Source organism: Hippocampus zosterae, chromosome 4 (assembly GCF_025434085.1).
Source record: "Hippocampus zosterae strain Florida chromosome 4, ASM2543408v3, whole genome shotgun sequence".
Classification (NCBI taxonomy): domain Eukaryota; kingdom Metazoa; phylum Chordata; class Actinopteri; order Syngnathiformes; family Syngnathidae; genus Hippocampus; species Hippocampus zosterae.
In genome coordinates this window covers 25,768,799-25,784,642 of record NC_067454.1, presented here as the reverse complement: position 1 = coordinate 25,784,642, position 15,844 = coordinate 25,768,799, and the positions used below count along the sequence as shown (strand labels likewise).

At 41.5% G+C, this 15,844-nt stretch overlaps 1 protein-coding gene across 1 annotated transcript in view; it reads left to right on the top strand.

Moving 5' to 3' along the window:
* Nucleotides 1–15,844, top strand: part of ppip5k1a (diphosphoinositol pentakisphosphate kinase 1a) — a 61,064-nt gene that overhangs the window by 9,109 nt on the left and 36,111 nt on the right. The window contains exons 6-12 of the mRNA XM_052064058.1: nt 5,365–5,519; nt 12,698–12,799; nt 14,560–14,721; nt 14,825–14,946; nt 15,056–15,157; nt 15,539–15,625; nt 15,708–15,783. Coding sequence (XP_051920018.1) covers nt 5,365–5,519; nt 12,698–12,799; nt 14,560–14,721; nt 14,825–14,946; nt 15,056–15,157; nt 15,539–15,625; nt 15,708–15,783 — 806 coding nt within the window. The remainder of the gene's footprint in view (nt 1–5,364; nt 5,520–12,697; nt 12,800–14,559; nt 14,722–14,824; nt 14,947–15,055; nt 15,158–15,538; nt 15,626–15,707; nt 15,784–15,844) is intronic.

Here is a 15,844-nt window from a genome sequence, read left to right as displayed (position 1 = left end):
TGACATCAACTACCGAAAGTAGGACTGAGCAATTATGGAAAAAAATAATCATGCTTATTTTGATTGATATTGAAATCATGATTAATAAAAATATAATTCATTGATTTCAAAACATATTTTTTCAAAAAAATATGTTTTTTCTAAAGCTTAACTCCTAAAAACGACCATATCTACTGGATGGATGAATCCACCACACGTGGTGTTTACAGTTCTTGCTCAATGAGTAGTGATTGTGAGCCTCTGATCGAGCACCCAGAAAAGCAGTCAGACCGGTGAAAATGTTCTAATTGTAATTATTTTTCCCCCCAAAATTGTGATTGCGATTGCGATATAATATGTGATTATTTATTTTCATAGTCCATTCCAATCTTTTTTTTTTCAAACAAAAAGCAATTAATTCACATATATTATGCTAAACAAAATCTGATCTGTCATGTTATAGAATATTAATGTTAAGGCAAATAAATTATTAATTAATTAGAAAGACAGTTTGTTGCTGTCCTACAATTACAGGTTGAAATGTACTTTGACGTGTATAGTCTAGTAAGCATCCACCATGACATCATTCTGCCACACGAGGGTAAACTACTGTGTAAAACAGTAAGGGCATATTCTAATTAGAGCTGTCACTTTAGCGCGTTTTTATTGGCATTTATTGAATGAATGAATTGAATTTTAACGGGATTAATTTTTTTCTCGCGAGATTAACGCGGCACACGTCACAAGCGGATGTTACGTTGCTCTATAACCCTCTTCCTCAACTGGCGGACCGCGATCCACGACCGGACTGCCGACCTCCTCAGTCCGGACCGCCGACCTCCTCTGTCCGGACCTCCTCTGTCCGGACCCTCGGCAAATTGTATAAAATAATAATTTATAAAGTGATTTTTAAGTTATACATTTTATATTTGTGGACTATAAATGCGCATTACCGCGATCGCTTGTTAAAATTATCCGTTGTATTCTTTGCGTGCACAAAGATGTAATGCAGAGGACCGCGGCAGCGCGACTTTGTGTGTATAATGTTTGACTGACTGGAGACCCTGGTTGAGCAGGGCATGTCGGCGATAACGATGCGCTGATTGGCTCCTCTGAACTGAAGGTGTGTCCATACATAAGCGTCAGCATATACGAGGCGCTGATTGGCTCCTCTGAATTTAAGGTGTGCCCATACATAAGCGTCAGCACGTGTCTATCCCAATAAACACGCATTCAAAATAGTTCATTGTGGCCGGAAACAGACGCATGCGCAACGCCACAGTGTGCTCACAGCTTCAGTCCAGGAGAGCCGCACACACAATTAAGACGAAGGTTTCGATTGTGTGCAGTTTTGCTCCCATCTACCAGGGGGTCTTTGCAGCTGTTTAACAGCAGAACAGGTAAATAAACGTCACAATGGCGTCCTCTAAAATTGCTTCAAAGAGGAAGGTGGACAGTGAAAATCGGCGTTTCAATGAAGAATGGACTGACAACTATGCTTTCATTCTACCTCTGTCGAGCACCAAGCCACTGTGTCTAATATGCCTAAAGACGGTAGCTCTGGTCAAGAGTCAAAATATTAAACGCCACTATGTGACAGAGCACAGCTCTTTTGAACGGGATTTCCCTCCTAATTCAGAGCTAAGAACAAAAGAAATAAAGAAACTGAAAAGGTCATATCAAGACTCAAGCAGGAAGATTGTGACATGTATGACACACCAATAAAAAGCAACAGAGTGCTCACTGAAAGTGGCCTGGGTTTTGGGTAAGCACAAGAAACCATTCTTTGATGCAGAAATTATAAAAGAATGCATGACTGAAGTTATGGGCACAATGTTTGAAGGCAAAGAAAAGGAGCAAATGACAGCCAAAATAAAGCAAATTCCACTGTCAGATTCCACATCGACCAGACGAACTGAAGTCCTTGCTGCTGATTTGTCTGGCCAGCTTTGTGATGCAATACAAAATGCAAATTGGGATTGATTTGTTTTGTTAAAGGAAATGGATATTTTGATGTATCTTCTTAGGCACAACTTAACAAAATAAAAGAGTTCCTGTGCCTCAACAAAATACCTCTCATTATTTGCTGTGTACTGGCAGAGTGAATAATTGTTATTTTATATATGCCCATACTAAATGGGCATAGAGCCCTGCTCCCTATGACCGCAATGCATGGGACCGGACCTTGGTCTTAATAAAAAAAAAAAGTGGACCTCCAGCATTTCTAGTTGAGGACCACTGCTCTATAAATACACCAGAAACAAAACAACAAGCGCGCTGCAGAAGTCCACGCACATGTCTGTTTTGCCAGCCTTGGCAGCGCGAGACACCGAAAACGGATACTTAAAGAGTTTATGAATGGAAAGTTTACTTTTAAATAGTTGCCATATTGCTCCACTGACAAGACTAAAGATATCTGTTCTGCTCTCTCTCTCTGTATCATACAGGTATACGATGTATGCCACTGACGCGATTGTTACTTGTTTGGAACTATTTTGTGTGGAAGGTTACATTGTTCTGTGTCCATATAAATAGAGCGGGTGGAGCTTCTCTGTGTTCGTCTGACAGTGGTAGCGACCTAGCGAAAGTAAAACGTCTCCAGTGTTGTCATCGAACCAAGTGTATTCATTCAAAATGAGGTCTACACAAAACCGTGGAGAGACTTCCGCGCAAGAAGGACCAACACAATCAACATACACTGACTGTGTTAGGGGGAGTGAACCCCCCCCCCCCCCCCCTTTCAGAATGGTTTGCCCCTGCAGCACGGGGGAAGTGCGTGTGCTTGTTTGTACGGCCGGCAGTTTCTAATACAGCGGCACATAATGAACACTGGTGTCCGGTGTCTCGTTATTCTTCAACAAACATACAGAAACAGACATACAGAAATTTACCTTTGCAAATTTTTGGTCTTTGGTTTCATCGTATCAGTGGTCTGTCAAGGAGGGGAAGCTCAATTTCGGCCTACATCATAGAATGTGTCCATTTATTTATATGGGAATTTTACTCTCCGTTCTTTTTCAAAAAAATGAAAAGTATGCCTTCACCATAAGATCGGTGATTCGCTCATTTCGCTATCAATCAAAAAGATTCAGCCTCAGACAGATCATCCAATCATCATGCAGAAAAGCTGAGCTTTCTGGCCAGCCTATAAACGCCCACTGTCCATAGACTCCCAGAGACTCTGAGCGTCCAATGGGCGAGACAAAACCAGCATTATCCAATGACTTGTCTCGTTTCAATGCATTGGGACAACCTCCCCTGAACTCTCTCGACGCCCAGTGTCCATACAGTTTAAAGCACAGTGAAGCTGCAGGAATGAATGAGAAGAGAGTCGCGTCATAACCAGTAATAAAAAGCTTATTCGGCACAGAGGTTGAGCATTTTGTAGCGCACATTTAGTCAACGACACGTCCACACAATTGTATGTACACAAATACATTTGATCACTTTTTGACGTTTTAAGGGAAGCTGAGCTTCCCTTGCAGTCTTAAAGCAATCACCTCTGCATATTATACATAGTTCAGTATTGTATAATAACTGTAAAAAATAAAGCTGACTATCAAGTCCGAAGTGCAACTTTTTTGCCAAATGTGCTGTATGTAAAACATACACAGAGGTGAAAGTCCTCCGGATTTTCCCGGAATTCCGGGTTTTTCAAATTTTTATGAAAATCTCTCCGGAGAATTGAGGAAAAATTGCAGGTTGAGGAAAATTGAGGAAACAACTAGTAGCTCAGTGTTCCAACATCCACAAACGGCAACTGCTGTCACAACTTGAGATTGATGAGGTACAACGCAGGTTCCATGGTGAAGGGCCATGGTGAAGGGATTATTAATTTAAATCAATTTTAACGGGATTAAATTTTTTCTCGCGAGATTAACGCGGCACACGTCACAAGCGGATGTTACGTTGCTCTATAAATACACCAGAAACAAAACAACGAGAACGCTGCAGAAGTCTACGCCCATGTCTGTTTTGCCAGCCTTGGCAGCGCGAGACACCGAAAACGGATACTTAAAGAGTTTATGAAAGGAAAGTTTACTTTTAAAAAGTTGCCAGATTGCTCTACTGACAAGACCAAAGTTACCTGTTCTTCTCTCTGTGTGTATAATACAGGTATACGATGTAATCCACTGACGCGATTGTTACTTGTTTGGAAGGTTACACTGTTCCGTGTCCATATAAATAAAGCGGGTGGAGCTTCTCTGTGTTCGTCTGACAGTGACAGTGCGCTGCTGTGGTAGCGACCTTGCGAAAATCAAACGTCTCCAGTGTTGTCATCCGAAATGAGATCTACACAAAAACCGTAGAGAGACTTCCGCGCAAGAAGGACCAACACAATCAACATAGCCTGACTGTGTTAGGGGGAGTGAAATCCCCCCTCTTTCAGAATGGTTTGCCCCAGCAGCACGGGGGAAGTGCTTGCGCTTGTTTGTACGGCCGACAGTTTTGAATACAGCGGCACATAACGAACACTGGTGTCCGGGGTCTCCTTATTCTCCAACAAACATACAGAAACAGACTGCTGTGTTCAAAGCAAACTTGAGAAAAACGAAGTATGCAACCATGGTTTAAATCCACTATATGCTGAGCACTAGTTTACCTTAGATGTGCACTTTATAATGTTATATTGCTCTATTTTGATTTCATTAAAAAAAGCTGCTAAAGCAGCTGTTGTGTGACAGAATATTTTTTTCACTGTTGTTGATGGACAGTAATATTGTGTGAGAGATTATGTGTGAACAACTGCTCCAAGTGAAAAATGTTCATTGTTTGTATTTACTGAAATTGTTATTTCAGTAAATATTTGCATTTGGCACATAGAAAACTGATTGATGATTCCAAGTTGATGAGAGCATTAAAATGGGGGGGGAAATAGGACAAAAAATGTAAAAAGAAATTCTGAAACGAAAAAAAATGTGTGAGGAATCACGATTAATTTTTTAGTTCATTTGAGTTAATTATGACGGTTGCATTTTTAATTAGATTTAATATTGTAATCGTTTGACAGCTCTAATATATATACACACTGTATATATTTCGGAATTTTCAGAAAAGTAAATTTTCATTTCTGCATACAGCACAGTTGAAATTTCGTCACGCTCACATTTTTTTTGCTTTTTTAAAAATGAATCCTACTTCAGGATTTCACTTTTCACTGGTTCTCGGTGGGTGGGCACATCCCCATTAGGCCCGCCCCCTATGGCCTGCCCATGGCGGGGGGCAGGGGTGAATGTGGTGAATGACATTGTTACAGGTTAGGACATTGTTATAGTTCAGAGAATAGCTCAGAGATCAAATTTGCTTCATAGTGCTTAACATTCGTATTTTAAAAAAGGAATGAAATGATGACTTGCAAACAGAAACCTTTGCGTGATGTCTCAGAGTGTAACCTGGTGGAAGGAGAGGACCACGTGGAGGTGAATGGAGAAATCTTCCAGAAGCCGTTCGTTGAGAAGCCAGTGTGTGCTGAGGACCACAATGTTTACATCTACTACCCTACTTCTGCTGGTGGTGGCAGCCAACGTCTCTTCAGAAAGGTCTTGTCTCCTAACCGGAATGTGTTTTAATAGTGCCTTGTCATATTTTCTTCTGGTGATCTTTCATAATCATTTGTTTGCAAGATAATTTGGTTTGGAAATAAGCAGGATGCCCAATTTTTCAAGATTCTGTATTTTTTCTGATGTAAACGTTTTTAGGATTCAAATAAGTTGTGCTCCTGAGATAGGTGGATTTTAAAAAAAAACACACAAAAGTTGATTTTCCCACCTCCATGGGAAGTGTCGGTTATCTCCCAACCACCAAGAGGGCACTCTGAGGGCTACTGACAACTAAAGCGCCAACTGAGCCATTCCCCAGGTGGTTCTCAAGATTTTTTTTCTTGTAATGAGGCAAAATGCTTTCATGATTTTTTTTAATGGTCCACTTACCCAACAATGACCAAGAAAAACATGATAAATGTTGTAAAGAAAAAAATAATCAGTAATAATGAACTTATTGATAAAGAAGGTGGATAAGGAAGACATGCACCTGATCACAATGATGACGTAAAAGCAGAGAAGAATGTTTCAGAAGTGGCAAGCAGACACACAAGGAAAAAAAAAGCACATTTTATCGAACTTCCACCGTTGCCTTTGCCAGAATTAAAGAGGTGGTTAGAGCTGTGCTGCGTGCTCATGAGCAGCGTTAAAAGATATACAGTGTACATGCTTTGGCAAAGCAACAGCCAGAGCCCAACAGTAAAAGTGCAGAAATGGAGCTGGAAGCTCTGCTGTCCGTTTCCACTGCCAAAATAGTTTATGAAGAACAAAACACTCCAAAAGTGCCATTGAGCCAAAGAAGGGACGAATCAACTGCAAGCAATCTAAACCTTATAGCAAATGAATTTGATTCAGCACATAAAAACAAACAAAAGTTACTGGTCACTGCCTGCACCTAATCCTGCAACAACAGGTCCATCGCCTCTTGATGTTTTTAAACAACAAGCCATCAAAACAATGGAACTGGTCGGATTCCCAAATGCCAGGTTGTTCCCACAGCTTGAAGGTGGAGCCACAGGTACAACAACTTTGAACACCTTCTGCGCTTCCTGCTCAGTTGACTGAAGGAAGACAACTTTCTCGGGTCTACCTGCAGATGAATATCAAGCCTCTCTGCTAAATGCCCAACTTGTAAACACAAACAATCTGGGAGACATTTGCACAATAATGCAAAGAAAAAAAAAAGATTTTACATTTACACTTGTCCAACATTGCCTTATGGCACAGGTGTCAAACTCGAGGCCTGGCAGCCAGATCCGGAGCACCAGGTCATTTTATGTGGCCCAGGAAAGCAATTCATGTGTGTCAACTTGCTGAAATCTGTACTGAAATGTCAAATTATAATGTGTAATAAATAACGTTGAGATTATGCAACGATTTTGTTACCCCATTTCCTCTCACCTGAACAATAATTGAACAAACTATTACACTTTGCTGATTTTTAAAATGGGTAATATATCAATTTGTTGTGTACAAGTAATCATTTTGTGGTTTCATTGTCCTAACGGCCACCCGCGGGAAGACGTAACTCCAAATTGTCCCGCGACTAAAATGAGTTTGACACCCCTGCCATATGGCATTGCTAATAAGAGATTCCCAAATTTGATTGAAATCCTCTCCAATATGACTTTTCTCTTTTAAACAAAACACGTGAGCAATGTGTGGAAAGCAACGTCAACTACGGTGACTGCTTGTACTATCTGGAACAATTTACCAGAGGGCAGCCGAGGGAGGTCGTGTCTGTTCACCAACCTTGTCCTCCTTTTGAAACGAAAACCACCAGGATTGTTTGAACCACATGACATGTATATAAAGCAACAATGGAAGCAAGTACAATGTAAAGGCGATCTCTTCTTCTCTGGAAACACTGGGGACGGGATTACCTACCCTTAACTGTAGGAAAGGCAAAACGGGAACCAAGCAAAGGAAAATATACAAGCTGGCGATGTTGACATCATAATGGATTCAGCTGCCCCATGAGGCCCTTGGTTACTCGCAAGAAACAAGAGGATGTTTGGGGTCAGTGCATCTGCTGACAAAGTCCAGTATCATTGAGAAGCCTGTAAATAAACCTGATGTAGTTCCAGTGGAATATACGGAGGCGTACAAGCTTCCAGCTTCTGTTCATTCCATGCGACTGGGCCACCAGCTTAAAGAACAATAACCTCATTCTTCAAAATTGTGTTAATGTGGGTTTTTCTAGGTGTATTCTATAGCTCAGAGCTGGTGCTCTTCAAGGCGGAAATGTGCTGCAAAGTTGCCCACAGGGTCAGCGTCGTGGAATTAAAATATTTTTGAAATGATAATGATTATAATTTGTTCAATGATTTGATTTCTACAATGCTTCAGAGGGATTTTCCCGCTGATGTCATGTTTATACATGAAATATGATGACGTCTGCCACAAACGTTCAGAGAGTGCCACATCCGTCTGCCTGTGGCTTGATCGAATACACCAAAATCATGTGAGACCACCTCTGCTACCATTCAGATATGCTTTTAAAATGTTTGTCTACTTTTCCCCCACCAAATTTTAATTGGATAATTTTCATTACATTCTTATATATTCCATTCTTCTAATTCAAGTTGTTGCTGTGATCACTGTGTGGTTTTCTTTCATCAGCAGAGGGTACCGACGATTTTGTCCGCATGGGTATTTCACTGGAGTAGTCCCAATAGGAAAAGGGCATATGCCCGCAATGCTCGTTACTCTGTAATTTGATCAATAAGTCGAAAAGGGCATGTGTCTTGCTGAAGCAAGAAGAGTGAAAGAACACATTTCCATTAATTTCCTTGCTCATCTTGCAATGAAGAAATGTTGTCAAGTTACATCGGGTTCTTATTTTCTTCAGCGGCTGCTGTTTATGCACTTTAAGTTTCACTTCTGCATCTCGAACCGTGTCCAGTACCTTCTTAACCCATTCAGTACCAGCCATTTTCAGACCCGTATAAAATAAAATAAAAAATTGACTTTCAGTCTTGGAAAAAAAGTAGGAAAAAAGAAAACCCAAGTACATGGGATTGAATGTGTGAAGTCTGAAAAGACATAAATATGTCTTTGGGAGTGAATGAGTTAATGTCATCAAATGATTTTTTCCCCCTCAGCCAACAGCCTGGCAGATCTGTAAACTTACCAGCTCTCCCTCCCCAGTCCCACCCCTGCAAAGTTAACCTTTCACTATGATGATAGTTGTTTGGACTCAGTCCTTCTGATCTTTCTGATTGTGCATGTTAAATTGCTCCATGTACAGCACTTTGTATGCAGCGATGGCTGTTTGAAAGTGCTCTATAAATACTGTTGACCTGACTTAACTTGATCCAATTTCACCCATGTGTGTTACCATCCAGAGATATCAGCACTGGTGCTATACTTGCAGAATGTTTTGCCAGATTGGATGTAACACTGAGAACATACTCTACTTTGTATTTGAGTAATACGGGAGAAATCCATTTTTGCGACCCCACTTGTGTGGAAATGCATAATCTTGTCTGATGTAGGGAGCTAAACAGGCTCAGATCCAGCCAGCCCAATTTAGTGCTGGTCTTCAGGCTCGATTAATAGAGAAAATTGGAGACAGCGAGGGCATCCTTTCATTTTAAAAACAAAACAAATTTTAAGTGCCAAAACGTTATCCAAAAGCATTCACCAGCAATAGAGAAAAAAAAACTGATGTCAAATTCATTCTTCATTGTGTACTACTGGATGGAGTGCACTCTAAAGATCATGTAACACAGTCCCGCTGTACATGGAACTTTTCCCTTTTGGAATCTAACCCCTGCGAAAGATGGGTCATTACTGGAATGCCAACTGTTATATTTGAACATTATTCTGCGCACACAGTGATGAAAACAAGTCGAATAATATGTTTATAAGCAGGGGGATTCATAAGCGGTGAGCATGAGCACAGAGTTTGAATGTTGTGTTCCAGTTCAAGTCTGTCACCACGCTTTTGCGCACTAAAGAATTGGTCAGGCCACCCTCAGTTTAAAGTCAAGTCAATCATTGTGATTGCTTGTGAATGCTTGTCATTGTGAATGCTTCTGATGGCCAACTTCAAAATAAAAGCGTTGATATTTAGGTACAGATTTACTTGTGCACTTGTATTTTGAAGTTGACCGTCAATGGTTATCTCAGGGTCTCTGCAGGCAGTTGCAAAACCTTCTGTCCAAACCTTTTCCACCGAGAACTGCATATTAACATGGAAAACAAGAATATCACATGGAGTAAAAATGAAAGTAAGATTTAATCGACCCTATAGTACAGCTCTATTTTACAAGCCATAACACAAATTACAATATATTATGTAATGTTGTAATGTTATGGAACAATATATTATGTTTCTTTAGCATATTTGTTAAAAAATACTTAAACTAAAATTGGTTTATATTAATAGGACTTTTTAAGTCATCATGTAGCCTGCTAGTCGGTGGAGGCTAATGTGTGACTGGATGTGAGTGTGAGTGACCGGGGGACTTTGAGGGGCCGCATCTGCTTGCTCATTGAAGAAAGAAAACCGCCGAGTGACGGAAGAGTCACTGTACACGCTAGTAGTTTTTAACAAAGGCAACGTCTCTGGTGATCCGTGAATTCTCCAGATCAGGTCAGAACAATGGAATGAAAAACTTGGAAAATACTACAGTGAGACGAGTGTACACTACAAGATCGCTGAGTCGTTGACCACACTGTCAATCAAGGATGATTCCAGCCTCAGAAAGATCATCCAACCATCATGCAGAAGCCGAGTGTCCGAGCCAGCCCACTATTACATACACCCCCAAGGGATGCTGAGCATTCGATGAACGGGATAAAGCTCAACGTTTAAGATAAGATAAGATAAGATAAGATATTCTTTATTCGTCCCACACTGGGGAAATTTACAGCCTCCAGCAGCAAGAATGTATGTAGAAAGAAGAAAGGATAGAGAGAAAAAAAAACGACAAACATCTTTCAATTAAATACAATATGAACACAATGGATAAATCGCAGTACTATTTACAATTTTACTTCACATACCGGTAATTTAATTATTATTATTATTATGATTGTTATTTTTTATTCATCAGCCTGACAGCAGTCGGTAGGAACGAGCGTCGGTATCACTCCTTCTTGCAGCGCGGGTGTAACAGTCTCTGGCTGAAGGAGCTACCAAGTGCTGTCAGGGCGGGCTGGAGGGGGTGGGAGGGACTGGCCATCATAGCTTTTAGCTTAGTTAGCATCCTTCTGTTGCCCACCTCCTCCAGAGTGTCAAGGGAGCAACCCAGGACAGAACTGGCCTTCCTGACCAGTCGCTCCAGTCTCTTTCTGTCCCGGGCTGAGATGCTGCCTGACCAGCAGACAATGCCATAATGGATGGCCGAGGCCACCACCGAGTTATAGAACGTCTTAAGGAGTGACCCCTGAACCCCAAAAGACCTCAGTTTCCTGAGTAGGAAGAGTCGGCTCTGTCCTTTCCAAATCAGGGTGTCCGTGTTTGTAGACCAGTCCAGTTTGTCGTTCAGAAGAACACCAAGGTACTTGTAGGAGGTCACCCTCTCTATGTCCATACCCTGGATGTTCATCGGTGCTGGTGAGGACTTTTTCCTGCAGAAATCCACAACCAACTCCTTAGTTTTCCTAGGGTTGATCTGGAGGAGATTCTGCTGGCACCAGTCCACAAAGTCCTTTGTCAGTCCCCTGTACTCCCGATCGTCCCCTTCTGTAATGAGGCCAACAATCGCAGAGTCATCGGAGAACTTCTGAAGGTGGCAGTTTGGAGTGTCGTGTCTGAAGTCCGAGGTGTAGAGGATGAACAGGAATGGAGCCAGAACAGTCCCCTGCGGCGCTCCAGTGCTGCAGAGAAGCCGGTCCGACTCACAGCTCTGCAATCTCACGTACTGCGGCCGATTTGTGAGGTAGTCTATGATCCATGCTGTGAGATGGTGGTCCACTCCGGCATTCTGCAGTTTGCCTCCCAGCAAATTGGGCTGGATGGTGTTGAAGGCACTGGAGAAATCAAAGAACATGATTCTCACAGTGCTCCCAGCCTTCTCCAAGTGTGACAGCACTGAGTGGAGGAGGTAGATAATGGTGTCTTCCACGCCGATGCCAGGCTGATAGGCAAACTGCAGCGGGTCCAGTGACGGGCTCACCAGCGGTCAAAGGTGGGCGAGGATGAGTCTCTCCAGCGTCTTCATCAGGTGAGACGTCAGCGCCACCGGTCTGTAGCTGTTCAGCTCCTTAGGGTGGGGGGGTCTTGGGCACTGGGACCAGGCACGAAGTTTTCCACAGCTGTGGAGCTCTGCCCAGCTTCAGGCTCAGGTTGAAGATGTGCTGGACAATGTTACACAGCTGGTCAGAGCAGGTCCTGAGGAGCCGGGAACTGATCTTGTCCGGACCTGCTGCCTTCCTCACATTCATCACATTCATCTTCCTCAGTTGGTTCCTTACCTGCTCTGTTGTGACGGACAGGCAGGAACCAGGTGACATACTGGGTTGATGAGAGCTGGTCGAAAGAGGAGGGGGAGGAGAAGAAGTCCTCAGTGAGAGAGTAGTTTACCTACTGACTCTCCAGTTTTATGCATTGGAAGAACCCACTCTCAGCTTCCTCATCAAGCCAGTTGAAGCTGGGCATCCGAGTGTCATGGAGCGAATGAGAAAGATGTCGTGTCAGTTACCTGTGATAAGTAACTGATTCTGAACAAAAGAGGGAAGGTATTCTAGCACATATTTAGTCAATGAAATGTACACACGGTACATGTTTCACTGTTTTATGGGAGGGAGTGGGGCAGGAGCATTTTAGGGGAAGCTGACCTTCCCTGGTACTTTTAAAGCAATCGCCACTGGTACACATATTTACAATAAACCTTGCTCAGATGTGCCGCAAGTATTTAAGTTCATCCATGAAGTCGGTGGGTTGGGCGGAAAAAAATCAACACCAAACAAAAAACCCTTTGTTTCTCATTTGAGAACAACACCGACATTTTTTATGTGCACCCCTGATTTGCTCTTTTCCTGACTAGTCATCGTCACTTGCCACGTAGTAAGCACATGGTGTTGCAATGGAGATTAGGACCAACGCTTTTTGCAGATCAGTGCCTGTAAAAGTGTCACTATGTTTCCAACATTTCGCTCATTGATAACAATGATAGAATGTGCATAAATATTAACTCTGTTTAACATCAACTCTTTGAATTCTCTAGATTGGGAGCAGAAGCAGTGTGTACTCACCAGAAAGCAATGTGAGAAAGACTGGCTCTTACATCTATGAAGAGTTCATGCCAACAGATGGCACAGATGTGAAGGTAATTTTTTTTCTTGACAGTACATCGAAAAGGTCTGGACAAGACAAATATGATGCAAGTGATTTGTATATGCCACTGGAGTTAGCTGTTTTCCTCCACGGTGCAATAGAAATTTGTGAATTCATCATGAAACAAATCAGACACTTGGACAGTTGTAAAGGCATTACGGCACCACCAAAGTTCGGCAAAATAACATTTGCACATTTTGTTGAGGTCACATGCAGTTGTGGTCTCTGAAGCATCTGAACAAGCTTAAACTAGTACAGTGAAACTTCAGTTCAAGAATGTCCATGTTCACACACACACAAAAATAAATTTATGAACAAAATTTCAATCACATTTTGCTTCACTTCATCAAGTCGGCTTTTGTAAACAATGACAGCATCGGCACGGAATGATGAATTGTGCTTTTTCTCGGTCATCTGAGTACTTAAGAACAAAAAGGCAGTAATTTTAGTTCCCAACAATTGTTTTTCTTTTTTTTTCTTTCTTTTTTTTTAATCCCATAAAATAATTTAAATAAACGTGTTTGGGGCTGGAGCATGTTAACTTTAATGGCTAAAGTCATAGAGCATTTGTGACCACGTTGAAATGTTCTTGACCAAGATACTGATCCCCAGTTGCTCCTGATGCTGCGCCATCATTATGTGAATGAGGCGGCTATGTTAATCACTTTGAGCACCCGAAAGGGAGGGGCTGGAGATGTGTGGTTTCACATCACGATTGCCAATCAAAATTCTCATTTTTCGCCTCAGTCAAACAGACTGAAAATTAAAATTCTGTGTTTATTTGGCAGAAAACAGCGCTGGCAAATGTGACGGAAATCACCAAACACTAACCTGTTAGGCTTCAAACGTGATGTGATTGTTCAGAATATTTTTAACCCTTTCAGGGACAGCGATTGCAACAGTGGACAGCTTATCATGTTATCAAGTTACAGGTTATCATTATTGCTGCATGTAAGGGTTAATAATCATTAGATTGGCTGCAGCGACAGAGGACATTACTTGTTCCCTCCACGCGGGACTCAAGAGTCCGGCAACATGACAGCCCTGATGGGTCTCTCCTAACCGCCTGGGGAGCCCCACTCATGTGTGAGCCTGTCTTAGCGCTGAACTGAACCATATTAACATGTTATACATATGAAATGTAACACTATCAATGTGTTGGGCAATTCACGTTGGTTCTTCATGAAAGCACTGCTGATTGGCCGTTGTGTTCTGTCAGCAGACTCACAGCACGCTGCTCATCTTGCGGGTCACGTCCACGTTTTAATGTAATGGTGCAGAATTGGTATTGGCATACCTGAAAAATGTGGAACATTTTCGATGGCCAATTACAACATGTGACAAGTTTGTCGATTTTTGTACAAATAAGGTCTCTTCATTCCTGCATTGAAACAGTAATTTACTGTAGTAATTACAACAGCTTCATTGTCGTCGTCATGAGTACACAGTTACATTGATTGTACCATATTTTTGTTTTTGTTGACATTGCTCTCAAAACATTATACATTTTTAAATGCATTTGTATCGTTTTTTAAAGTTTGTTTAAAGACCTTTATTAAAAAAGGTTAAGTGGTGTAAATGTTATAACATGCTCAGGATGTAGTTATATACAGTATTGCAGATTTCATTCATTACGGCAGGGAAAAATTGCTTCAGGCCGCTAGGATTCACAGTATTTTCAATGAGCATCGTGGACATTAAATTAGTGTTTTAAGTGGGATGAAAATGTCAGTGGTTTGTGCTCTACTCCAGGTCTATACTGTGGGACCTGACTATGCTCATGCTGAAGCTCGAAAGTCTCCTGCTCTGGATGGGAAGGTAGAGCGAGACAGTGAGGGCAAAGAGGTCCGTTACCCTGTCATGCTGTCAGCTATGGAGAAACTGGTTGCCCGGAAGGTGTGTTTAGCGTTCAAGGTAAGCAAAGCCTCTGCTCTTGTATTCTGTTGAACACTTTTATTGTACCTAATCTTCATCATTAAAAATGCCACTGATTTCCTCTTTGATTATTCATCTGCAGCAAACTGTTTGTGGCTTTGACCTTCTTCGAGCCAATGGGCACTCTTATGTATGTGATGTCAACGGATTCAGTTTTGTGAAGAACTCTATGAAATACTATGATGACTGCGCTAAGATCCTTGGGTAACAACAGTTTCACTCATTTGGCTTGAATTAGTTGAGCGTGTTTTGGATTCCTTGATGGCTGGACCATTTTGTCCTTTTTCTTTGCTTTGTTTGTTTGTTTGTTTAGGAATATTGTGATGCGTGAGCTAGCACCTCAGTTTCAGATTCCATGGTCCATCCCTACTGAAGCGGAGGACATTCCCATTGTTCCCACTACTTCAGGCACTATGTGAGTAGTGGAAGTACTAGTTACTCGTGTTTAAATGTTAACATTGCAGGTGTAATCAATGTAATTCCTCTATTTAAATCAATTTGATGTTACTTTTTACCTTGATGAGGGAATACATTATCTGTTTCATTGTCTCGAAAGCTGCAATAGTATTCTGTACTATCACAAAAGGGATGTGATACTACACAGTTTGTCTTGAATTAGTGTATAATGTTATTGAAAGGTACATACATGTTAGACACTGCTAATAATAATGACACCATTAAAAAGACTTCCCTGTTAATTCCTATCCTGTGCTTTTCTTTTGAGGAGGCAGCAACATTTTTTTTCATGAATATGATATTACGTATGTAATAGTGAACTTAAACTTTGACCCTCAAGGATGGAATTGCGCTGTGTGATAGCTGTCATCCGACATGGAGACAGAACACCAAAGCAGAAGATGAAGATGGAAGTTCGCAACCCCATGTAAGTTGATACCCTTACGAAAGCAGTAACCACATTCTTCATCCATTTGAACAAATAAAGTCTGCTTTTGTTATCTGTATAGGTTTTTTGATCTATTTGAAAAATATGGAGGGTATAAAACTGGGAAATTAAAACTGAAGAAACCAAAACAACTGCAGGTACCAGGTCACTTAATTGCATGGTTAAGTTGGTTCAAATCACCCTGATATATCTGCTAGT